At 37.3% G+C, this 25,696-nt stretch overlaps 1 protein-coding gene across 1 annotated transcript; it reads right to left on the bottom strand.

The window, feature by feature from the left end:
• Window positions 1–24,926, bottom strand: LOC137393735 (uncharacterized). The gene is made up of 4 exons (XM_068080416.1): window positions 24,538–24,926; window positions 9,873–9,981; window positions 3,927–4,113; window positions 1–1,001 (listed from the first exon to the last, which is right to left on the bottom strand). The coding sequence occupies exons 1-4, from the start codon at window positions 24,611–24,613 to the stop codon at window positions 849–851; spliced, it is 525 nt and encodes a 174-aa protein (XP_067936517.1). The 5' UTR covers window positions 24,614–24,926; the 3' UTR covers window positions 1–848.
• Window positions 24,927–25,696: the final 770 nt, after the last annotated feature.

The following is a 25,696-nucleotide window of genomic DNA, read 5'->3' as shown; positions in this document are numbered from 1 at the left end:
TTGGCGACTGTTTTTTTATTACCCAGACAAGGCGAAGACAACACAAAATGGAAAATAGATTTCCTTTTGAAGGTCATTTGAACAGAATATAGAAACAAAAAGTTAAAATTTGAAGAGTGATGCCTTGATTGTGGCATACAAAAATATATGTAATCATGGATGGCACATAAGTTGTGTGAAGGCAACTCTAAAAGTTCTCTACAAAGTAGCCATCAAGCTCAAAAATATGTATTGGAGTTGCCATATCAAATATACAGTGCAATTTTTAAAATACCAAAATAATCTTATGATATAAATACAGCTAACTACAAGTAGTAGCAATGAATATATAAAATATAGGCCTTACTGTACAGGAAAATAAATAAACTTAATCTAAAACCTTTTGCGGAGTTGTCTGCTCTTTGATAAAAGTAAGATGACTCCGAAAAAATCTAATAATGAAGATGGCTACAAAAATTTACATGGTGTCTGACTCTTAAAAATGGCACTAGCTCCAACTGATCTATTCCTCGCACAATCTCAAGTTGATGAGACCACAGCATGCATGAAAGTGAAAGTCAGCAATCGCTGACAAAGTCATGTGACCATCTCGCATATTTTAAATACCTGCGTAGAATAGTTTTTTCAAACAATGATAAAAGCTCAAGTCTGCCATCGGAGAGGAAAGATTAGACTTATCAGTTTGAATATAGGAAAAGAAGTGTAATGGTGTTGAACAGAGGTCCTGCGCTTCGAGTCATAAGCGGCTCAGACCAATACTTGAGCAGTTGAAGAAACTAGCTTGCACTAAAGTCTAAAAAGGTCGTAGTAAGCCTATAGCTTGCGATACCAGATACTAGCTCGGGTTACTATAAGCTCTCCACTCTATCCCTAAGAGAACATTGGAGGTGGCTGAGGTAGCCGTTGTTGACGGTGCTATCCAGCCATTTTTCTGTACCATCCTCGATATAGAATCGCACCCTCATCTCAGCCTGTGTCTGATTGCAAACTGGCTTTGGTGCCTGCAATTAACATAAAATACGAGGGTTGTGTTCTCATGCCCATAATAGAAGAACTTGTTTAAACGCAACTAGAAAACTTTGCTGTATTCATTGTAAGCCGCTCCGTATATTTGTTAGACACATGCCTGTTCAGAAAATAGTTTTGTGCCAATAATTATGGGACACTTTTTCAATCAATTTGGACCTCATATTATTGAGTATTGACAACGTATTGAATAGAGGAACGATTTTAAATAGCTGAATTAGGTGATGTAAGCGATTGTTCCCGCTACTAGGTTTAATAATTTGTCAGAAGTTTCACAACATTTGAAATAAAAATCATTAGTTAGATTTTGTAAGAGATTTTATAGAACCCAACGCTTCACTTTAAACTAAATCCTGTGGTAAGTTTTACCAAGTGCTTTCAAAATAATTTATTTGACAAACTTTATCAAGTGACAGCAAAAGGTCGCCAAGGTAACTTGAAATTATACTCTGGCAAAAAATCTATTTGGATTCACTTTGTATTGAATTGTATTTATAAATAAATGATGTATTAACCCTTTCAATGCCGTAGATGCAGAAATGTGTTTTCTATGGTTGAGTGCCGTCGACGGATAATTGCGACTTTCCCAGCAATTGCGCAGTAACTTCATTTTATTATTTGTTGACAACATAACCCACGGTTTTTAGGAGTTTCATAATATTTAAAACATTTTCCAAAGATATCTCTATAAAATTAGCCTAAAATAACGAAGCAATTTTAAACTTTTATTTGAGTACTAACCTAAAAACAAACAGTTTTTGTGTAAATTTTGCTAAGTACTGTTCTGATCAGAAAACAGGTAATTACTTATGTTGATGGCGTTATAGCCAATTCAAATTTAGATTTTCATAATTATACAGATAATTAAAGTAGCAGCAGTGACTCTGATAGTGGTGAAAGTAATAGTTTTGTAAGAGTAAGGAACATTGTGGAGAATCGTTTTAGCTTCGCATCGATCGTAGCTTCACATAGCTTTATCATTGTGCAAAGTATAGATACATTGAATTTTTTGCATAGCAGTGTTAGTTGAAATGTTGGCAAAATAAAATATGTTACAAAAAACGTTCTAGAATCTAGATAGAATTTGGAATTGAAAAAATATTGTATACATATCATGAAGCAGTACCCGCAATTTTCGGTAAAATGGCTGGCACTAGACCGATAGCTAAGCTTGGATGGCACTGAAAGGGTTAAGATATTATAGTATTTTACAACAAACTTCTAAGTCTATGTAACTTTATATAACATTAAATAAGTTTGTGTCTTGCCTGCTAAGGTACGTGCATCCAATGCAATTATAATGTCATTCAATTTCTTAATCTCTTACAAGAGAAGACAACTTCTTGATTGAAAGACTAACAGTAAGAGCAGCGCGAAACAAAAGCATGCGCTAATAAAAACTTTATCATCGTGAAAAGTTCATCACTTCTTGTGTTGCTCTACACTTGACTATTGAACACAGGAAACAGCTCACTCGACTTTCAGCTAACTTTTTCAAGTCTTTTGAAAATTTTGAACATTTATATCAAACATAAAAGATGGTAAGCATTAGTCACGGCACACAATAATTTTAATTACTGCATTTCTGGCAGCCATCATATAATAGGATGATGTCGATACAAAGATTTAAATTTTCAAAAAGTATTTCTTGTGAATTGTTAATTTTTCAAAGAGATCAATTTAAGAAGGGTCATTCAGCAAATGAAATCTTTCAAAACTGAATGATATTATTTTAAATCTATTGTTATATGTATTTTTGTATATGTAAGATAACACTTGGTGTCATCTTCAAAGTTTACATAACCTAGACTAGCTGTAAGTGAACTAGAGATAGTTTCCTAGACTAGCTGTAAGTGAACTAGTGATAGTTTCCTATACTAGCTGTAGAGTGAACTAGTGATAGTTTCCTAGACTACCTGTAGAGTGAGCTAGTGATAGTTTCCTAGACTAGCTGTAGAGTGAGCTAGTGATAGTTTCCTAGACTAGCTGTAGAGTGAGCTAGTGATAGTTTCCTATACTAGCTGTAGAGTGAACTATGGATAGTTTCCTAGACTTAATATAAAGTGAACGTAGAAAGCAAAAATTAACAACTAATTTTCAGAATGGACAAACATATCCATCATTTTTCAAATAGCTTTCTTTTGCTAATCTATTCTTGCATAACATCCAAGCAAACAACCTGCCAATATGCTTCTTGCGCAAGCTGAGTTGAAGAGCTGTATTGATGCATGAGACACTGTTGGCTCCTTATGCGCTATTCCCATGCAAATTGCATTTTCATCTATATCTAAATAGCTCTATTATTCTCTGTTGAAGAGGTATCTCTATGTTTAAGGAGGGTCATATAGCTACGGCTCATTACCGTTATCACCTATTTGCCAGAAGCGCATCACTAGACCGGCGCTAATCTCTCGTCTCACTTCAACTCTTAAATCCTCAAATCTACATCTGCAGAGGTGTACCATGACAACCTCTAAAACTACAAAGGCACCAGGAAGTGGCACCTCTCAGAAAACTGCTAATCTGCTAATGACATAACCAAACTCTTCAGGTTGTGAGCCAAGTGTCTTGCTCAACCCTAGAACTATGATCACTGTTTCCTTGAAAACATTTGACAGGCTTATATACATATATATACACACATATATATTATATATACTATACATATGTCGTTTCAAAGTAATTAAGGTAAAAAAAGAAAACTCTATGAGTTGAATATATTAAACTTGAAGGATTTTCAATAATCGCAGCCTGACAAGCGCCCAGAGTGAAACAAAATTGTGGCTGCCACAGTTTTAATTGTTAAAACTGTGGCTGCCACAGAAACTTTAATCATAAAGCTTTCACGTAATGTAACGATTAGCTAGAAGCGTAGAGCGGAGTACGTTGAAAAATCTTACATAAGCTGCCTCCAAGTCAGCATGGACCCCTTGGGCGTTAAGCATGGCGGAGCAGAGGGCTAGGACGTCGTTGGGTTGAGATGTGTAACTCCCACAGGGACAACCCGGGCAGCCATTATTATTTGGGATATCGTTGTTCTGCTCCTTGAAATCATTATTGCCGTGGAAAACTGGTTGACCATCGACTCTGCAAATAGGTGTAATGCCATGTTGTTGACAGAATCGCAGGCAGCATGAAGGTAAAGACAACTCTTGCTGTTGGCATAGCACGCAGATTTGACTGCCAAGGTCATCATCACCTTTGGCTATACCTTGGTTATACTGAGCTAACCTTAGTATATTGTACGCTTAAAGATAAGAGTATGGGATAGAATAACAGATGTACTAGGAATTTATGACACAATCCTGTAGATGAAGCGATTGCTCACAGTTTATCATGTCTTTAAGGATGTGAAGCATGCAAGATTTAATAGCTCTCGTTGGCAGGTCAATGAAAGGCATCACATACTTTTGATATGAGCTACAATTCTTAACCTTAGCAGCTGACATTTTAACTGGCACTACTTCTTGAACTGACAGCCGCTAGAAAAGCAGCTTTGCTAACTTATTCAATAATTTTTTTTCTATTGCCAAACTAGCAATTTTCCTTGTGTATTTGTTTACAAATTGAAGACAAGTGTCAACAAGTGTCAAGTCACCAGTACTTTATTACAAGTACCTGCTTCATGTAATCTAGTTAAACGATATAGTGTCTCTACGAAAGGCAGAGGAAGCCATCCCTAATCGTACTAATTGGCCATTGCACATTCCAGTTTGTAATTCTTTATGACTTGATGAATGCTTAAGCGGAGAAGCAGCTGTCGGCAGCATCCTTGCGAGCTCACTTAGTGAATGTTTCAAACTTTGTTTCAGTGGAACGCGGTAGGTACAGCTTCAGCCATGGGTGGAGCTGATTGAAACCTTGAAACAACTTTGTTTCCATGGTGATCCATTTAAGTGGTTATGACGTAAAGCTGATGAGAGTAGAAAATGCAAACAAGTTTCTGGTAAACATCGAGTCATTAGGATAAAATGCTATGCCAGTGATTATGGGTTTGCAAAAAATTAAAAGTTGGACACATTAGACACAGGATTTCACACTGATGACACTTGTTGTACTTGTCTATTGCCAAACAACTGCAGGTGTTGTGTATTCTGTTAGATTCGTAGATCAAATAGAGAAATAATAGAGATGTAACAATATAAATAATAATAGTATAAATAGCATGCGAGAGCTACATACCCGTCATACAGTACGATGATTGTGGTCGATGCTATTTATGTCATATTTCCAGAAAAATCATAGGGCTTAGCTGATTCAAAAACATATCCTTTTAGATTTGTGTTGGTTTACAGTCACTCTTTTCAGTGAGTTTGATCTGAGTTTCATCCTAGTATAGTTCACTAGGTGTTTATCACTATTAAGTGACTTGAGACATTGAGCTCTGCTCTCACTATTGATAAAACATGGATGAACGTGTTTATACATGTAAATTAACTACCAAAAGGACTCTCTATGTCTATGACTCTCTATGTCTATGACTCTCTATGTCTAGCAACTTATGAGTAATAACCAAACTGAAAGATTGTTTATAATTATCAATTTGGAAAGAAACTGACTTTTTTGCCAAAATGTGAATTTCATATTTTTATATTTGGTGTTGTTTAATAGTAAGAAAAGACATCACTGTCAGGGACAAATTCTAGCAAGAAACGGTTATAATATGATTTAAGCTTGTTAAAATATTTATGCCAAAAGATAGAGCTTTCCTCTATGAAACTAAACCTATAAGATAGAGCTTTCCTCTATGAAACTAAACCTATAAGATAGAGCTTTTCTCTATGAAACTAAACCTATAAGATAGAGCTTTCCTCTATGGAACTAAACCTATAAGATAGAGCTTTCCTCTATGGAACTAAACCTATAAGATAGAGCTTTCCTCTATGAAACTAAACCTATAAGATAGAGCTTTTCTCTATGAAACTAAACCTATAAGATAGAGCTTTCCTCTATGGAACTAAACCTATAAGATAGAGCTTTCCTCTATGGAACTAAACCTATAAGATAGAGCTTTCCTCTATGGAACTAAACCTATAAGATAGAGCTTTCCTCTATGAAACTAAACCTATAAGATAGAGCTTTTCTCTATGAAACTAAACCTATAAGATAGAGCTTTCCTCTATGGAACTAAACCTATAAGATAGAGCTTTCCTCTATGGAACTATACCTATAAGATAGAGCTTTCCTCTATGAAACTAAACCTATAAGATAGAGCTTTCCTCTATGGAACTAAACCTATAAGATAGAGCTTTCCTCTATGAAACTAAACCTATAAGATAGAGCTTTCCTCTATGGAACTAAACCTACAAGATCGAGCTTTCCTCTATGGAACTAAACCTATAAGATAGAGCTTTTCTCTATGAAACTAAACCTATAAGATAGAGCTTTCCTCTATGGAACTAAACCTATAAGATAGAGCTTTTCTCTATGAAACTAAACCTATAAGATAGAGCTTTTCTCTATGAAACTAAACCTATAAGATAGAGCTTTCCTCTATGGAACTAAACCTATAAGATAGAGCTTTCCTCTATGGAACTAAACCTATAAGATAGAGCTTTCCTCTATGAAACTAAACCTATAAGATAGAGCTTTCCTCTATGAAACTAAACCTATAAGATAGAGCTTTCCTCTATGAAACTAAACCTATAAGATAGAGCTTTCCTCTATGGAACTAAACCTACAAGATCGAGCTTTCCTCTATGGAACTAAACCTATAAGATAGAGCTTTCCTCTATGAAACTAAACCTATAAGATAGAGCTTTCCTCTATGGAACTAAACCTATAAGATAGAGCTTTCCTCTATGGAACTAAACCTATAAGATAGAGCTTTCCTCTATGAAACTAAACCTATAAGATAGAGCTTTTCTCTATGAAACTAAACCTATAAGATAGAGCTTTCCTCTATGGAACTAAACCTATAAGATAGAGCTTTCCTCTATGGAACTAAACCTATAAGATAGAGCTTTCCTCTATGGAACTAAACCTATAAGATAGAGCTTTCCTCTATGAAACTAAACCTATAAGATAGAGCTTTCCTCTATGGAACTAAACCTACAAGATCGAGCTTTCCTCTATGGAACTAAACCTATAAGATAGAGCTTTCCTCTATGAAACTAAACCTATAAGATAGAGCTTTCCTCTATGAAACTAAACCTATAAGATAGAGCTTTCCTCTATGGAACTAAACCTATAAGATAGAGCTTTCCTCTATGGAACTAAACCTATAAGATAGAGCTTTCCTCTATGAAACTAAACCTATAAGATAGAGCTTTCCTCTATGGAACTAAACCTATAAGATAGAGCTTTCCTCTATGAAACTAAACCTATAAGATAGAGCTTTCCTCTATGGAACTAAACCTACAAGATCGAGCTTTCCTCTATGGAACTAAACCTATAAGATAGAGCTTTCCTCTATGAAACTAAACCTACAAGATCGAGCTTTCCTCTATGAAACTAAACCTATAAGATAGAGCTTTCCTCTATGGAACTAAGCCTATAAGATAGAGCTTTCCTCTATGAAACTAAACCTACAAGATCGAGCTTTCCTCTATGAAACTAAACCTATAAGATAGAGCTTTCCTCTATGAAACTAAACCTATAAGATAGAGCTTTCCTCTATGAAACTAAACCTATAAGATAGAGCTTTCCTCTATGAAACTAAACAGTAGCTCTCTATTGATTGAATGCTCTTTTACTAGATATACCTGAATACTATATATATATATATATATATATATATATATATATATATATATATATATATATATATATATATATATATATATATATATATATATATACTGAATTCAGTATATATATATACTGAATTCAGTATATACAGTATATACAGTATATATATATATATATATATATATATATATATATATATATATATATATATATATATATATATATACTGAATTGAACTTGAGCTGACAATTTACTTCTAATGAATAGTAAAAAAGATTTGTTATATCAGGTTTGTTTCAGTGCGCAACAATTTAGCCAAATTTTAAGGAAACATAATTTATGCGTCTGTGGCAGGAGTATTGAAATTACCATTTGGTATTATGAAACGGAACTGTTCCAGCAAATTATGACTTGTTACTCATAAACACACCGGTTTGATATAAGTTATTAGAAATTAGTTATTCTTGATTAAGCTGAGTCCTAAAGTCATCATAAACAAGAAATTTACTCGTGTTAGTCTCAGCACGGTCATATGCCTGTAACTTCATGCTTCGTAGCCTATAATTCTGAGAGAATTTCATCTGCAGCTGTAACCAACCCTACATAGTGATTATCTCATCTCGTGTGACTATCACCTTGAGTGGTTGACACTTTAATAATTGAGGGCTGTTTAGACCAGGTCTAGATGGGAACAGTACTACAACATTAAATGTATTTAATATGGTTAACATCAAATACAACGTAATAACATAAAAAGGGAATTTTCTAGAGATGAAATTAATGCATCAGAAGAAGGTGGTTACCTTATTTTTAATTTTTCTTGAGAATTCTTTTTAGCGATCAGATAATATGTGGGACTGCACTATAGCATTCAAACTGCGCTATTTCATTGCTATGTCTCTTAAAGTACCAAAGAGTCGAAGGATTTCAAAAACACTCCTCCATCAATGTTGCGTTTAAAATCAAGTTGAGAATTTATAACCAGAATCCTATTGGCTATAAGCCAATAGGAATTGGTACGAGCAGTTTTTCTCTATTTTCTAGCTAGTAAAAAGTGTCTACTACTTTTAACAAGGCTGTTTATAGACGGCTGACTACCAAGAGCCTTACTACACTGGGAATGTGTAATTGTGAATAGTTTTATGGAGCTAGCTGTAACAAGGAACTGGTTTGCAATATCCGGAAATCTGCACAAACACTGGGAGCTGAGAAAAGAGACTAATTTCTAAGGTCCTTTGGGACAAGGCGAACTGCTAAGCAGTGTGTAGGCGGAGCTGCAGTAATGACACCAGCGGCAATGTTAACATGCGCATTCATGCTTATAATAGCGATTGGCCTAACTTCAGTGCTGATGCTTCAAATAGCAATTACCTTGAAATGAATCAACTATTTTCATTTCAATATGTAAATTAGTTACAAATATAAACATGCCTGGTCTAAGTGACAACTTGCAGACACCTCCTACAATTTTAGACCACCTTGTTACCGCTTTTAGAGCAGCCTACTACAGCTTCAAAACACCTCAATACAGCTGCAGAACACCTCAATACAGTTTCAGAAAACCTCACTAAAGTTTCAGAAAACCTCACTACAGCATCAAAATACATTACTACTGCTTTAGAACACCTCACTACACCTTCAGATCGCCTCAATACATATTACTGGCCATTTCATTCTACCTTACACCTTTCATAGCAATTCTATTTGAAGATATTTTATGCTCTATCTATTTTAGCATCTATCAACCAATCATAGTTGAATATTAGCATCTATCAACCAATCATAGTTGAATATTAGCATCTATCAACCAATCATAGTTGAATATTATTTTGTTAGTTACTCTTTCTTGTTTTTGAAACTCTGTAAAGTTGAGTTGCCACAAGAATACAAAGTGAAAGAATGAGCTTACAAACGTACAAAGTTTGTGATTCGACGTCCGTTATGGTTATCAGTCTTTACTCAGCCGGAACAAGTTATCGCTCAATCCTTTCTAATGAGGACCTTCTTCACTGTTTAGCCCTAGCACATTGGCAAACCTACATATTTTACACTTAAGTCTAGTCACAACTCATCTAACCCGCCGATGAGTTCTTCAGCCTTGTTACCAATCATTAGTACGGAAACTGAATAAGCTAAACTCAACTCTATCAGCTCACCGAATGTCTGTGCATGTGTACATCTCTTGAGTATATTTCCTGCCCAGCGGTGTGCCACTGCATGACACAGTCCTGTTGTTCACTACCAGCTCCTTGTTAAAAGAAATATCTACAAGCAAAAACAAGAATATAGTCCTGAGTATAAGTTATCGCTGACCTCTACACATGCATCTGCTGGATGGCTTTTGAATTTCATCCTTTGTCAAAAGACATGGAAGGTATTGCTTGCTTTTTTACAAATGTCTTAAGGATTTGACTAGTAGTAGTTTCCGGTGGCAGAATCACAGGGCTGTTGGCAGTGAACTGGAAACCTATGTACTGAGTACTACTAGTAGTTGCCAGCGGCCAATGCAAAGGCTCAGTGTGGTTCAACTTTCGCAAGAAGCTGCAGGCAAAGCTTTCCAAAATGTATTAGACAGGTGAAGGTCAGCACTTTCGAGATAGCATGGTAAGCGACCCAGTTTTATGTACACATAAGCTGCCAAGCCTAGCGATACAGGAGTTTTACTACTTGAGATTAGCGACGGATCTCGCAGCTGATTTGGTAATCAGGCTTTAGAGAATCTTTCAATGAACGAGTCTCAAGTCTCTAAGAGCGCTTTTGGACCCTGAAATCTAGAGAGATATGTTTAATAGAATATTACAAAGTATCTCATAAAATGTCATATGCTATGGGTATTCAATTATTCCTATGCATATCCAACAACTTGAAGTTATCCTCTGCATGCTGTCAGCAATACGGCTGACACGGTAATTAATCTATCAAGAAACCATGAACAGATACACTAAAACATTTTTGGCAGACACTTAACGAATTTGTTATGAGGTAAGCGTTTGGTGAATGTAGGCGAACATTAAAATATTTACAAATATCTCTGGCAATAGTTTGTAATGCTTCGTCTCACCGTATGCACTAGTTTCCTGTCAACTGACTAGATTTGAGCTATCATGTACCCGCCGAAAAAAAACTACCATAGTTCTTCTAAGATTCCGGGTTACATGATTGGAATCTGAATGCCTCATGTGTTCCCTAATCCTACAATTCCAGATGTGAAGAATCAGAAACCTCAAAAATAAGAAAGTGGCTTTGAGTGTTTGCTACCATAAGCCTCAAAACTTTGGGTAGGTATGCATTATATTATTGTTCATTTCTGTTAAATAGCACTACTCTTTTCTATCGTTTGTTGAAATATCATTTATTGACCAGGAAGCTGAGCCTAAAGTCATGGGTTCCAATGAATTACAATTGGCAGCTGTTAAATTTAACTCTTTCGCTACCGCAAGCCGATATATCAGCTTTCGCAGTAATTTAAGAACTGATCGTAAGTTGATGTATTGGCTTATCAATAGGGTTTCACTTCTATTTTCATTACGAAGCCCGCGCATTGGCCAGACCAATCAAAATTTGTCTCCAACAGAAAAACCTTGTTGCCAATCACGTGCAACCAATAGAAAGTTTTTTGGCTCAACAATTACATTTCTAATTATTTTTCAAATCAGGAAAACCAGATGTTTATCGTCATGACAATAAAAAACTCACCGCGTTCGTTTAACGCAAAGGAAGCGTCAGAAAGTTTGTGACAGTGGTGTTCACGAAACAATTTTATACTTATCTTATAAAAAACTTTGTTCTGAATAAGTTTTATGTTACAGTAAAACAATATCTGTTTTGATTCTCAAGATATTGCTTGAATACTAACGGTATATTGGTTTTTCGAAAATCTGTTCAAATTAATTTGGGCAGAACAATTGTTTGGTCAGAATTTAATGCGGTAGCGAAACAGTTAAAGAGTCTAGCTCTCTCTATCAAAGTGCAATGGATTGTATGTCATGGTTCTCACCCCCTCCCCCTCTTCCTATAACCATGACTTTTCTTGGCAGGTCTCAAGCGTCATTTTCCATTGCCTCCAGCAGGGCAATTTTATTGAAACACTCTCTAGCTATCTCGCCACCGGCTCGCAGAGGAACTCCTCCACCTTTTATCAGGTTTCGGTTTTATTTCTGCTAGGTTGCTAGCTACTCTCGTCACCACACTGGAGTGCAGACGGAAGAGCCGATTTGGTCGCCGATGGTCTGCTTAGATTCAGCACAGGAGCAATTACGGTTGGCTGCCCTTCCTAATACCACCAAAGGTTCTTATGTTATTTGAACTATGGACCTACTCATTGTATGCCAGTGCACTAACCACTGAACTATAGCTGCTTCCTGAAAGCGAGAGAGAGAGAGAGAGAGAGAGAGAGAGAGAGAGAGAGAGAGAGAGAGAGAGAGAGAGAGAGAGAGAGAGAGAGAGAGAGAGAGAGAGAGAGATAGAGAGAGAGAAAGAGGGAGAGAGAGTGAGAGAGGGAGAGTGAGAGAGGGAGGGAGAGGGAGAGAAGAGAGCGAGAGAGTAAGAGGGAGGGAGAGAGAGAGAGAGTGGGAGGGAGAGAGAGAGAGTGAGTGAGAGGGAGAGACAGTGAGTGAGAGGGAGAGAAAGGGAGAGAGTGAGAGAGGGAGGGAGAGGGAGAGAGAGAGAGAGAAGAGAGAGAGGGAAAGAGAAGGGAGAGGGAGAGAGAGAGAGGGAGAGAGAGAGGGAAGAGAGAGTGAGAGGGAGGGAGAGAGGGAGGAAGAGAGGGAGGGAGAGAGAAAAGAGAGAGATGAAAAGAGCGTGAGAAAATGAAAAGAAAAAGAAGATGAGAAAAGAAAGAGGGTGAGAGAGAAAAAGTGAAAAAGAGAGAGAGAGAGAGAGAGAGCAAAAAGAGGCCAAAAGGGTAAATACTCTTTTTCCACTATTCCTCAACACTTCACGGTGAGCACTGCTTTTGATTTTCATTCAGCTTCCGCAATCAGGCACACAACAGATGGATGGTACAGGCATGAACTTTTCCTATCAGCAGCGCATACTTTCAAATTTGTACTCATTTGTTTCATGTAATGACGAAAACAATCGCGTGTATGAAAACATGAAAACAACAGATATTTGGTTGTTGACAACTATTTGAGAGAACTGGACGTAGCTGATGACAAGTAGGTGATTCATGCACTGACTAAAGACTAACTTAGTAGACTCGTATAAAATCACAGGAGTGATTACACTCTTTGACCTTTCCAAGCTTTTCAGAATGGTTCATGCTTTCAATTATATACAATAGATGAATGAAATAAGAGCTAATAATGCTTGTTTGATAGAGTTACGTGTGCAGATGGGAATGCGTACCTAATTTCATCTATAATCTCAGTCTATATTCCTAGATGTAGAGTGGGATCTCTCGGACAGACTGAGATATGAACAGTAAATTAACAGTGTGTTCTTCTGTCTACTGTTTCCGTTATACACCAATATAATAAGAATATATGGAACATAAGGACCCAAGTTTGCACTATTCTCACTAGCTCCTTTCTGTTTTTCTATATAGTTATGATTGGCTTAACTTACTAAGTGAACCATATTATAATCTCAAGCATTTTTTACCAATAACAAAAAGTGGAGAGAATTGAAACACGCAGTGAAACCACCGTCACAATCAATATTTTTAGACAGTTGGAGTGGCTTCACTACTGATTATAATCACTTATATGTGATCACGTTTTACTTGAATTCCATTCACGATGACCTGTAAATTGGCTATCAGCCACAGATTGTTCTGGACTATTAACTTTTCATAATCTATAATAAACCAAACCAGGTATTCAGCTGTGTATAGGAGCCTTTGAGCTATCAAACCTAAAAGAATAATTGATGGTCACCGAAATCATAACTCTTGCTATCATTTGTTGAGTACTATACTTACTAAAATAAAACATGTATATCACAACAGACTATCTTTAGTTTAGGTATCTTACAATAGACTATCTTCAGTTTAGATATCTTACAATAGACTATCTTCAGTTTAGGTATCTTATAACAGACTATCTTCAGTTTAGGTGTCTTATAATAGACTATCTTCAGTTTAGGTGTCTTATAATAGACTATCTTCAGTTTAGGTATCTTACAATAGACTATCTTCAGTTTAGGGATCTTATAATAGACTATCTTCAGTTTAGGTATCTTACAATAGACTATCTCTAGTTTAAGTATCTTACAATAGACTATCTTCAGTTTAGGTATCTTATAATAGACTATCTTCAGTTTAGGTATCTTACAATAGACTATCTCCAGTTTAGGTATCTTATAATAGACTATCGTCAGTTTAGGTATGTCATAATAGACTATCTTCAGTTTAGGTATCTTATAATAGACTATCTTCAGTTTAAGGATCTTATAATAGACTATCTTCAGTTTAAGTATCTCACAACACTCCATTCATGTGAATATCACTTGTATTCTTTTTGACAGAACTAACAATGTGATTGATTTATGTTTCCTGTAAACATAATAAATACTTTTAATAGACATTTAACCAGGTAGGAATCCTTTTTTATACTTATGGTTATTTGATAGCCATTCAACAGATAAGCTGACAAAGGCATGCGAAATACTTACTATAGACATACTTACTGTTGCGTATCGATGCACTTACTTTATAGCGTCGATACACTTCCTTCAGAGTATCAATATATTTAATTTAGAGTAGTGATATACTTAATTTAGAGTCTCGATACTATTACTTTAGAGTATCAATATGCTTACTTTGGAGTATATCGATATACTTACTTTACAGTATCGATATACTTACTTTACAGTATCGATATACTTACTTTACAGTATCGATATACTTATTTTACAGTATCGATATACTTACTTTATAGTACATCGATATAATTACTTTACAGTATTGATATACTTACTGTTGAGTAACGCATTACTATACAGCAGTTGCTTAGACCAGGAAATATGGCTGATAACTAGGTAATAGAGAATGAAAAACATAGAGTGGCCCTACGATTACTATTTGTTATGCTTCAAAACTATATATATATATATATATATATATATATATATATATATATATACATATATATATATACAATTACTAATTCTGTTAAGTATTTTCAAACCGGCTAATCGTTGACATTGACAAATCTTACCTTGTATGCGTGGTTTTCATGCAAAACTAAATTTAACAAATTTTTAATGAACATGTACGCGCTGAAAAAAGCCAGTATGGGTTTATACCTACACGGCCATCTTTCTTTTTAAATAGCAAATGTTTTCAACAAGAGGAAAGAAGAAGGATTAAGAGTTACCCAATTATACCATCGACAAGATGGTACAACTGACCACCAAATTTGCCTGCTTCATGGAAAAATATAAAAAAATGTATAATTTATTTTATCTTATGACAAAGCTTGCCACATTTTGAGACTTTAACGACAAGAGGGATGTGCAAGAAGTTGACAGTGGTTGACCATAATACTGAAAATACACCAAGCATCTGGTGTGATATGTGAGAGCCAGAATCCTACTAGCTAGAGAGGCTGGTTAAAGATGTAATACCATGATGTGGTTGAAAGTTTACCAATGCATATTAGCTGTGGTTGAGCTTCCCTTGATCATAGTTGAAAGCTCTGAGAGCTCTGAGAGCTCTAAAACCTCTTTCAGCCATATGCTGAGGTGTTTGTATTGCAAAACAAGATGGTGGACAAACAGAGAAAGTGAAAAATACATTTTAGTATAGAAAAGTGATATTTCCTGTATCTACAACATCTGATATTTCTCTTATCCCAAAGGAGACAGTTTGATAAGAAGAATTAGGTTCTATATTACAGTTCCAACATTTACGCAAACATAAAAACCTGCTGGAACAAATTGAGATGAAGCTGCAGGCCAACTAAAAGCCGGAAGTAATATCAGGTGACAACATTACTTTAAAGGTCCAAACACACTAGACGATTTATCGCGTGCGTCATGAGGAGCGCGGAGATATTGCTGGCGGTGTGTCTAAACGCACTTGAGCGATTCACTAGCAAACAATCACTATGTTTCCATGATGCGCAGTGCTTCGGTGTTGCGCTATCTCCGAATCATGGAAACGACGTCTTCGCACTGAAATCCCTGCGCACTGATCAGTGCGAAGCCAGTGCAAATTCGCAGCAAAGAAACAGCGACTGCGCAGTGGCTGCGCATAGCTCTCATGCCGTGGAGTCGGATTCTTTGAGGGCCGTAAACTAGTACAAAGGTTGTCTTGCTAATCTTGTTTTTTTTCTATTCTTCCGATCTTCTTTCCCCTAAAATTAATTATGGTCTGCATTGACGAGAATGATGAGGTGATTACTTTCCTGGACTTTGTTATCGATGCCACCACTTTTCGAAAAATAGGTGGCAAGTCCTAAATTAACGTTTAAATAATATATTACTTAAAAATACTTGTTAATGACGACAGAATCATAAAAAGACCGTTTATGACGTTCGGAATCCGTGATCGATTCTATTTCTCCATCAGGCGATTCGATTTATACAATTTCTCTTCTCTGGCTAATTTGCTGAAAACCACTGCGCAGCATGGAAACGTACATTCCCCTCGACTTCGGAGGGGGCTGCTTCGCAGTACTGCGCACCATGGAAACATAGTGAATAATGTGGGCACGCTCACAAGCTTCTAATAAAATTCTGTAACATTAGTTTTTTCGAAGTTGTTAATAAATTTAGGTAAGTCAATATGGCGCCGTCTAGGCAACAGCGTAAACAACTTTGTAAACAACTTCCGCTTTTATTATTAGGCCAATCTCCCTTTCACGAATTGTACTTGTGCAAACACACTTGGCATAAAACCGCTGAGTGTGTTTGCACCTTTAGCCATGTCAGGGTCTGTAGTTGTAAGAACTTCTTCAGTGGAACTGATGCAGGACTGAATTACGTAATAGAGATCAGTGGACACACCGATCTTTATTGTGTTGTACCATCAGCATATTTCCTAACTAGTATGTAAATTGCATAAGAGAATCTGCCCAGGGCTACAGACAGCAGGTTTAAACCTTTCCATACTAAGTCATGTAAACAACTAGTAGACATTAGACCCTTAATGCAGGTAGGGGAATAAAAATGTATTGCGTTCAGACTATGTCCTAGTTAAGTTGCCCTATTAAAAGATGTTAAAAATATTTACAGTCCAGACTATTCAACTATTGAAAAATTTCTTTTATAGCAGCAGCCTTGTATTCTGTGACAATAAAGTCTTAGCTCTAATTCCTATAATTCCCATAATAAGATTTTATAGTAACTTAGATGGTTTAATTCCTGTAAAGGAATAGCATTGCATCTAAAAGTACTAGAAACGCCCTACAATGTTAACCCTGGCTCCTATGGCAAAACAGCATTGATTCATCCATTCCATGTATCTGTTATAGTGAAAGTTAGTCTGACGTCATATGCCTCTAGCACTCTCCAGGGCTTGCTAAGCTTTGCGTCACATATATTTCTTGTCATTAATTTAGCAAAACATGATTTAGCCAGCAGGGAAAGGAAAAAACAAGTTAAAGCCTCATTTGCAAGTTGGTAAACCATGCAACTCTGTTTTGACTGAGAGTGACTGGTAATTAACGATGTGGGGTTAAAAACACTCAAAATACTTGGCCGTGTTTGATGGCGATAACAAGCCACTAGTTCGGAGTGCCGTTGGTCGCTGGCCTCGGCTCGCCTCGATTCGTTATACAACAAGTGGCAGCAGCCTACTGGGTGGAAATAATAATGAAATAATCAATATATATGGTTTGAACGCTTCAGTATGCGGCAAACTGCTCTTTGAATGGTGCATTCTGGGTGAATAAGTTTAAGTAAGTCGGCTAGTAGATGGAGAGTTGGCTCAGAGTGAATAGATAAGAACATTGGAGGTAGCCTCTGGTCTTCATCCAACAGACAGAGTGATTTCATAGAGATATAGTGATTTCACCATTTACGCATATCCAATGGTTTCTTGCCAAAAAATAGAAAAGCTGTTAACCAAACATCAGAAGGCCTTCACTATGCATTCACAACTTGTAGCTCTTCCAAATATACCGATAGGGAGGATTTGATCTAATTTTATGTTATTCTTTTATAAACATTTAGTGAAGTAACCAGCCCTCTAGCTCCTTGTAGATACTAATATATTTATATCTGGTGTTCATGCAAGTCTAACATTAGAGTACTAGACTAACAACCCCTCCCTCTGGCAGCGTAGCGCAACACGGGCCATAATGCTGCTCATGAGGTATTATGCACAGTAGTCACTATTTTTAGAATACGTAGATAAATTCCTAAAGCAAGGTTAGGGAGTTGCTTGATGTACCTCAATGAATCAAATGTTTAAGGCTCATGTAGTCTATGAACTGCCTATGAAGTTTTGGAGTCTATGGAGTTTATGGAGTCTATGAACTGCCTATGGAGTTTATTCAGTCAAAACACCACCAGTTATTTGACTGTCACCCAGCAGTACAAATAAGATCAACTCACGGCTGCTTGTTCATATTTCAGGTCTAATCAGCAATCCTTCGCCTCCTTACACATCTACCAGTTTTAAAGAGACAACAACATTCTAGATATGCCCCTGGCTGGCTTATATCACAGCAAAGGTAGTTTAAGCGTTTTTAGTCTGAATGAAATTAAGTATTGCTAGGTGGCACTCAGTAAACCATCACGTAGACTCAGGATGCGATAGGTACGAGGCTAAATACTGAATATTTTTTCAAATTTTTTTCGTTCCAAGTAACTATTTACGATGAAGTTTTGAGGTTATTTTTAATGGTAATATGATTATTAATATTTTTTTACAAAGAGGCACACGATAATAGTGATAGGATTCATATTGATTTTGCTATCATGCCATGCATGACTTGACTCTTGTATCGTTAGACTGAGGACCTTCCAGAGGTTTGCTGTGTTTCTATGCGTGGAGAATCAACCCTTGCTATCAACAATAAATGTAGGGTACACCACTAGCAAGGTTTAATTCTTCAAAGGAAGTCCTCCCTATGACCTTTATCCTTTAAAGAACAAATCCTCCTAAAGATTAGTTGACGAATGGAAACTTAATCTTCAAAGATTCCAGCTGCCAAAAGTATTATGATAATATAATAGGATTTAATAAAGGTTGTTTGAATTCCTACCTCAACTATTCATTCATACAAAGCAGCCATAACGAAAAGTAATTTCATATAGTTTCAATTGAGAATTAACTCCGAATATACTTAATAACCAATTAATTTGAAGGCAGATAAAATCTCAAAAAAAGAGATGTTTACTATGAAATGGACCGGGATAACTAATGAAATAGGTAATCAGAATAATAACAATATAAAATACATTCAATGGTTGGTAAACGTTTGGTTTGGCGCAATATTCAACTAGAATTTGTAAAATCTGGCAAAATATGATTTCTGCCTGCAGATAAACCGATTGACCACACTTCTTTAGAAGAGCGAACTTTTTGATAAAGTCCTTATCATCAGATTCTGCCGGCCCGACTCCGTTACTCACAGAATGCTGTAACTAATCACTATAATAGCTTTTAAATTATTATTATCATCGTTAATAGCCTTATCATGGCTGTATTATCACCAGAACCAGAACCGCTGCTATGAGTAGAATTGTTAGCTTAATGATTGAACCCTTAAAAAAATTAATTCCTAACAAAAGCAGCCTCTAAGCCCACTTCGAAGTTAAAATACTGCCTCCACACGGCTGCCTTGTAAACAATTGATTTAGTTTGTTGCTATCACCTTTTCCTTATACAACTGGCATCTGATTAATGCTAATAGATTCCCAAAATCATTGATATAACTGCCAAAGCCATGATCTATTTTAGTCCTGTTAAAAGGCTTGTAGTGAGATATGAGAAGAAGCTATTACATAACGGAGAAGCTATTACATAAGGTGAGTTGAAGAGTTAAAGGATTAAGCAGGCATCAGTGAATAATGGAGAGGGGCTGTCAGCTAGTCCTACTACAGATACCTATATATAGTCATCTCAGTCTCTTGTTTACAGGCTAGAAAATTTACGTGGCAATGTGTGTGGTTGGTATTATGGGAAGCCATCGACCAATGTAACCAAAGTTTAGGGTGAGCGGTTGGCTAAGAGGTTTCAGTGTTATGTATAGGGCTTTCTTTGACCCAGCCTGTCTCTTAATACAGCGATACAAGAACCCCGACTGCATTGCACTGGTTCATAACTGATATCCATAGTAATAAGTTGTTTTTAACCAGAGTGGTATGCCAGAAAGTTTTTTGCCGCCGGATAAACAAAAGCCTATATAAGTGGAATCTGGGAGCCTATCAACTCTGTTGGTTGTCCCCAGATGTTCCGGTTATTTCTAAAGCTGGCTGTACTAAAATGGCTCCTGCTGAGCTAACCTTAACTTCTGAATAAATGCCTAGAATCCAGTCTTTGTTCTGCACCAGCTCGCTGTGCACACCAGTAATAAACTTGCAAGATTTTAATGAAAATATCTGCTACTTTCTGACTAGCTTCATGTCAGAAGAAAACAGCAAATCAGACTACATCATAACAGAAAGAGAAACAATTGCATGCAGATCCCTCTTTGGCTCAATTTTTAAGAGGAAAGTGAAAGTTGTGATGGGGATGGGGGAAGGTAGAGAGAGAAACTGAAGTTTCCTGCTGATGTAAGGGCACCTGCTGATGTAAGGGCACCTGCTGTTAATTCTCATCATGCAATGTAGCTCCAAGTGTTGATCAGATGCACTTGACCTAAGATGAGCCCCGGACATAGTTCTACTGATTATAATGTCAACTCTTGAATGATGCAGCATTGAGTGAAAGTAATAGAGGGCAGGCCTAGCATATCATAGCATGGGGCTGCCAGGCCTGCGGTCTACATAATTGCCCAGCGGTGTTACATGATTAGAGGGCAATGGGTATACGCAGTGAGTGAGCAGAGTTGAGCAGCAGGCATAGTTAACGGAGTTTCACCAAGGGTAAATATTAAAACAAGAAATCCTTTTTGCTTAAAGTAATTTAACTATGCGCCTGATAGAGACTGTCAGATCTGTTGTCTATGTTGAGCACGCAGCTAAATCCTTGCTTCTTATATATAAACAGCGAATATAGATGTCTACATTTAACCCCTATCAAGGGCTGCCAGGCTGCATAATCCTCCATAAAACACATTGCAGATTTGATAGTCCAAGCAGCCCGGCTTAACCACTTGTTTGCTCACAAGATGGCAGGCTGTGCAATACATAGCTTTATGCTTCACGAAAAGAAAAGGCTTTACATAAATTCTCATGCAGTGTTTGAAGGCGACGTAACACGAGATATGTACAGCCATAATAACAAGCGTCTGAGCTGGCCAGTGATTAGATAACAGGGCATGGAGTGGGCCCTTTGTCGTGCGTCTTGGCGACCTTTGTCACGCTGCTTTTGTATGTTGTCTAAGTGATATATGACGCGATTCGCTGGTAACATTGTGTTTGATATTAGTATAAACGTTTGATAAGGGGGAAGCAGGCAGGATAATCACCTGCTGTAGCGTGGGGCTAGTAATTCGGGAATGATGCAAGCCTGCCCACTGGCCTCACATTATTGCCTCACATTTAGTTGCTGAAACAGCCTTTTTATTAGCCTTTAGTTTTGGTTTGGAATGGCTGACTTTCTCAGGTGGCTTGGGAAGAAAGATGGAAACTGAGAAATGATTAATCGAAGGAAATAGGTGTGCTTGTAGAGCTCACAACCTGCCCCACCATGTGACACGATCAATAAAATTAAAGTTAAACTGTGACGATAAAAAAGGAGAGGAGGGAGGAGCATGGGTAGAGAGTGAAAATGATTTGAAAAAATTGACAAACGTTTGCTAATCGTGGAGATAGATCAGTTCAATTTAAGTACATGATCAAAAAGCGAAGCAATATCTTTGTGATAGTCGACAGCCGTTATAATGTGTGATAGTCGACAGCCATTAGACTGTGGGATAGTCGACAACCGTTATACTGTGTGATAGTTGACAACCGTTATACTGTGTGATAGTCGACAACCGTTATACTGTGTGATAGTCGACAGCCATTAGACTGTGGGATAGTCGACAACCGTTATACTGTGTGATAGTCGACAACCGTTATACTGTGTGATAGTCGACAACCGTTATACTGTGTGATAGTCGACAGCCATTAGACTGTGGGATAGTCGACAAATGTTATACTGTAGGATAGTCGACAACCGTTATACTGTGGGATAGTCGACAGCTGTTATACTGTAGGATAGTTGACAACCTTTATACTGTGGGATAGTCGACAACCGCTATACTGTGGGATAGTCGACAACCGTTATACTGTAGGATAGTCGACAGCTGTTATACTGTGTGATAGTCGACAACTGTTATACTGTGTGATAGTCGACAACCGTTATACTGTAGGATAGTCGACAACCGTTATACTGTGGGATAGTCGACAGCTGTTATACTGTAGGATAGTTGACAACCTTTATACTGTGGGATAGTCGACAACCGTTATACTGTAGGATAGTCGACAACCGTTATACTGTAGGATAGTCGACAGCTGTTATACTGTGGGATAGTCGACAAATGTTATACTGTGTGATAGTCGACAGCCATTAAACTGTGGGATAGTCGACAAATGTTATACTGTAGGATAGTCGACAACCGTTATACTGTGGGATAGTCGACAGCTGTTATACTGTGGGATAGTCGACAAATGTTATACTGTAGGATAGTCGACAACCGTTATACTGTGGGATAGTCGACAGCTGTTATACTGTGAGGTAGTCGACAACCGTTATACTGTGGGATAGTCGACAACCATTACACTGTTTGATAGTCGACAACCTTTATACTGTGTGAATGTCGACAACCGTTATACTGTGGGGTAGTCGACAACCGTTATACTGTGTGATAGACAACAACCGTTATACTGTGGGATAGTTGAAAACCGTTATACTGTGAGGTAGTCGACAACCATCATACTGTGGGGTAGTCGACAACTGTTATACTGTGGGATAGTCGACAACTGTTATACTGTGGGATAGTCGACAACCGTTACACTGTGGGATAGTCGACAACCGCTACACTGTGTGATAGTCGATAACCATTACACTGTGTGAAAAAATAAAAAGTAGATAAAAATTAAGGATAATCAAAATAAACCGCCTTTAATGACCCCCAGCAGAAGTACAAAATGCTTGACTACTTCAGTTCAGATAGGTGATAAAGGTCCAACAAAAACAACTTTTTGTGTCTGCCAAAGTCAACTCAGCGTCTACTAAAGCGTGGTTCCAATATCGGCTGCGAGATCCTGGCGGCAATCTTGCGCAGCAAAACACTTGCGGCGCTAGGTTCGGCGGTTTATGTTCACATAAAGCCGTGCCGCTGATTATCGTTAAAAATGGCTACTCGCCATGCCGTTTGGAAAGTGTTGACCTTTACCAGTACAGTGCATTTCGAGAAGGTTTTGCCTGCGGCTTCTTACAAAAGTTGAGCAGCACTGAACTCTTGTAATACCGCCAGCAACTAGTGAGAGTACTCGGCGTGTTGGTTCTCATTTCACCACCGATAGCCCTACAATCCTGTCACCGGTGCTGGCGGTGTATATGGGAACCAAGGCTTCCCATCCTTTTCTCTCTCAACTCCGTGTCATTCAAGTACTTGGGTTTGTAAATGGAGAGGTCAGTGGTCGCATACCTATTGTGTTAAATTGCAGGGCTAAAAGCATTCAATGAGCTTCAATGTGATTACATGGTCACTACCTCTAGCAGCTATTATTGGACGTCAGACTGGTGCTCTCTATATGCTCCAGTATACAGAGCTGGTACTGGCAGCATCGGCTCCTGTTGCAGAGAGAAGATGCAGAGTAGGGAGTGACTTTCACCAGCTTATTGTAAAGACATAACTAGACTCACTTTTAAAAATAGTTCTATTGCGAGCAGCAGTGAACTGTTGTCATACGAAACTATTTGACAACTGTTTAACGCTGTTGGAAGGAGTTCCGGCAGGAGAAAGTGTGAGTCATGAATGCTGGACAATAACAAGTAGTAAACATAACTCCAAGGAGAGTTGAAGAGAGGGAAGAGCTGAATAGAGATGAGAATGTTCGTATCTCCAAGCAACATAATGAAGGGAAGAACAAGAAAAAACTGAAGAGTTTTTCTAGGTGAAGGTCATTAGTGAGCTTCTACTGTTAAGCCTGTCAGCAACTCGGTTCAACTAATTGTTGAATATTGATTATTTGATGCGATTCTCCATCTTGAAATACATTATATTTCACGTAACCACAGGCTTGCCTAGGAAGTTAGCTTAATTATCTTCAGTGTCAACAAACTGATAGGAAGAAAGGAGCTTTTACTACCTTTTTAGTAGATAATTTAAAAAAAGTTTTTGGCAAATAATAACGCTTGTCGTTGCTTTTTCGAAACCCATTAGATAATCACGCTCTAACAGCACTTGGTGATTATGTGTTTCATATTATACATCCATAGGGTCTGTCTATTAATCTGGCTAGCTCTAAATCATCAGCTTTTTTAGTTAGGGCAGAACCTGATTCTACCTGAAACCTGTCCCGTCTTCCTACTACAATAGAACCTTTTGCTGTGACGGTTGCTTTATGTCTCTAGCCTATGTTTTATAGACATTCACGAAAGATTGTATTAGAGTCCCGATGGTTACAGTGAGCATTTCAAGTATGAAGACATTTATATAGACATCAACATAATAACACTAGCCCTTTCAACTCAAGCTCCTCTCAATTGCTAACACATATTAGATATATTATAAATATAAATTGTATTATATCAAAAGTGCAGTGTCTCACCTTCATAAAATGATCGTGCGAGATCCAGGTCCAGAAGTCCGATGAAGATGAGAAGAGTAAAAATCTGGAGGCGCATGCTGGCGAAATGCTTGACAATACTTAGTTATTTGGTCTCAGTAGTACATTACTCGAGTATCAGTTGATCTCTTAGACTAAAGTTGAAAGTTAACTAAAGCCACAATACAGCGACTGTCTTCACAAAGTTGCTTAAGGTTCGGTTGTACTATCTGGTTTATCGATTGCCCCACACTCTATATTCCAGAGAGGAAGCGACAAGGCGGCTGAGTTAGCTAATACCTCCTGAATGGTTTGATCACCGCTGCTTCTTTCTAAAGCCTAGTAGAAAGCGTGGCGCTCACTCGCGACAGAGCAGACGCTGAATCCCTCAGCAATTATTATGAACAATGCCTGTATTGCTTCAACTTATTCAAGCTTACACAAGCGGCCAGATTTCTATAACCTACAGTCATTATGATGCAGTATTGCGTTGATAACAACACACGCACATGTTTATTATAGCCAATTACGTGTAATGTTCCTTAGGCTTGAACCAATGAATTGAGAGGAAACTATCACGAGCTGATAATTCCATTATTCTATAATTAGCCAAAACCTGGATTTTGTTGCCAACAACAAACAAATGATCAGGAAGGAAGTAAATTGGTCACATCAATATCTAAAACTGGACACTAAAAACAGAGCTTATCCTGATTGTGAAATTCAACGATAAACTATTTAAGGTTAACAGTGCCATATAACATTAGACAGTTAAAGATGCGATTGCGTCAAATTAGACGATTTAATGAAATTAAAACCAATAAAAGGCTAAAACATCAGCTACAATTTGATGTCATTTTTGTCTTTGTAGACCAATCCTGTCCAGAGATATATGCGTTTAAATGAGGCCATCTTTTAAAAAGCTCAGATTCCAACTGGTACTTCATTCATGACGTAACTAGAGAACATCTGAAAAGAGTTCACGAGTGATAAATATAAGGTCGCTTCATTAGCCAATCATCAGCACGAAATTTTTATATAGGTCGTAATAAATGTTATCACTCGTAAAACGCGTTGTCTGTTATCTCAAATTTAGGGATTTTACTCTATTATTAAATCGCATGGACATCGATATTTACTAAATTAATTTACAATGTAGCTT

This window comes from Watersipora subatra, chromosome 4 (assembly GCF_963576615.1).
Source record: "Watersipora subatra chromosome 4, tzWatSuba1.1, whole genome shotgun sequence".
NCBI lineage: Eukaryota > Metazoa > Bryozoa > Gymnolaemata > Cheilostomatida > Watersiporidae > Watersipora > Watersipora subatra.
This window is presented reverse-complemented; position numbering and strand designations above follow the sequence as displayed.

Excerpts from the sequence above, each read along its gene's own strand:
- LOC137393735 (XM_068080416.1), bottom strand. The coding sequence starts at position 24,613 with ATGCGCCTCCAGATTTTTACTCTTCTCATCTTCATCGGACTTCTGGAC. Across the intron at positions 4,114-9,872 it reads TACACATGCACAGACATTCG|AGTCGATGGTCAACCAGTTT; the intron begins GTGAGCTGATAG and ends ACCTATTTGCAG. Across the intron at positions 1,002-3,926 it reads CTGACTTGGAGGCAGCTTAT|GCACCAAAGCCAGTTTGCAA; the intron begins GTAAGATTTTTC and ends TGTTAATTGCAG.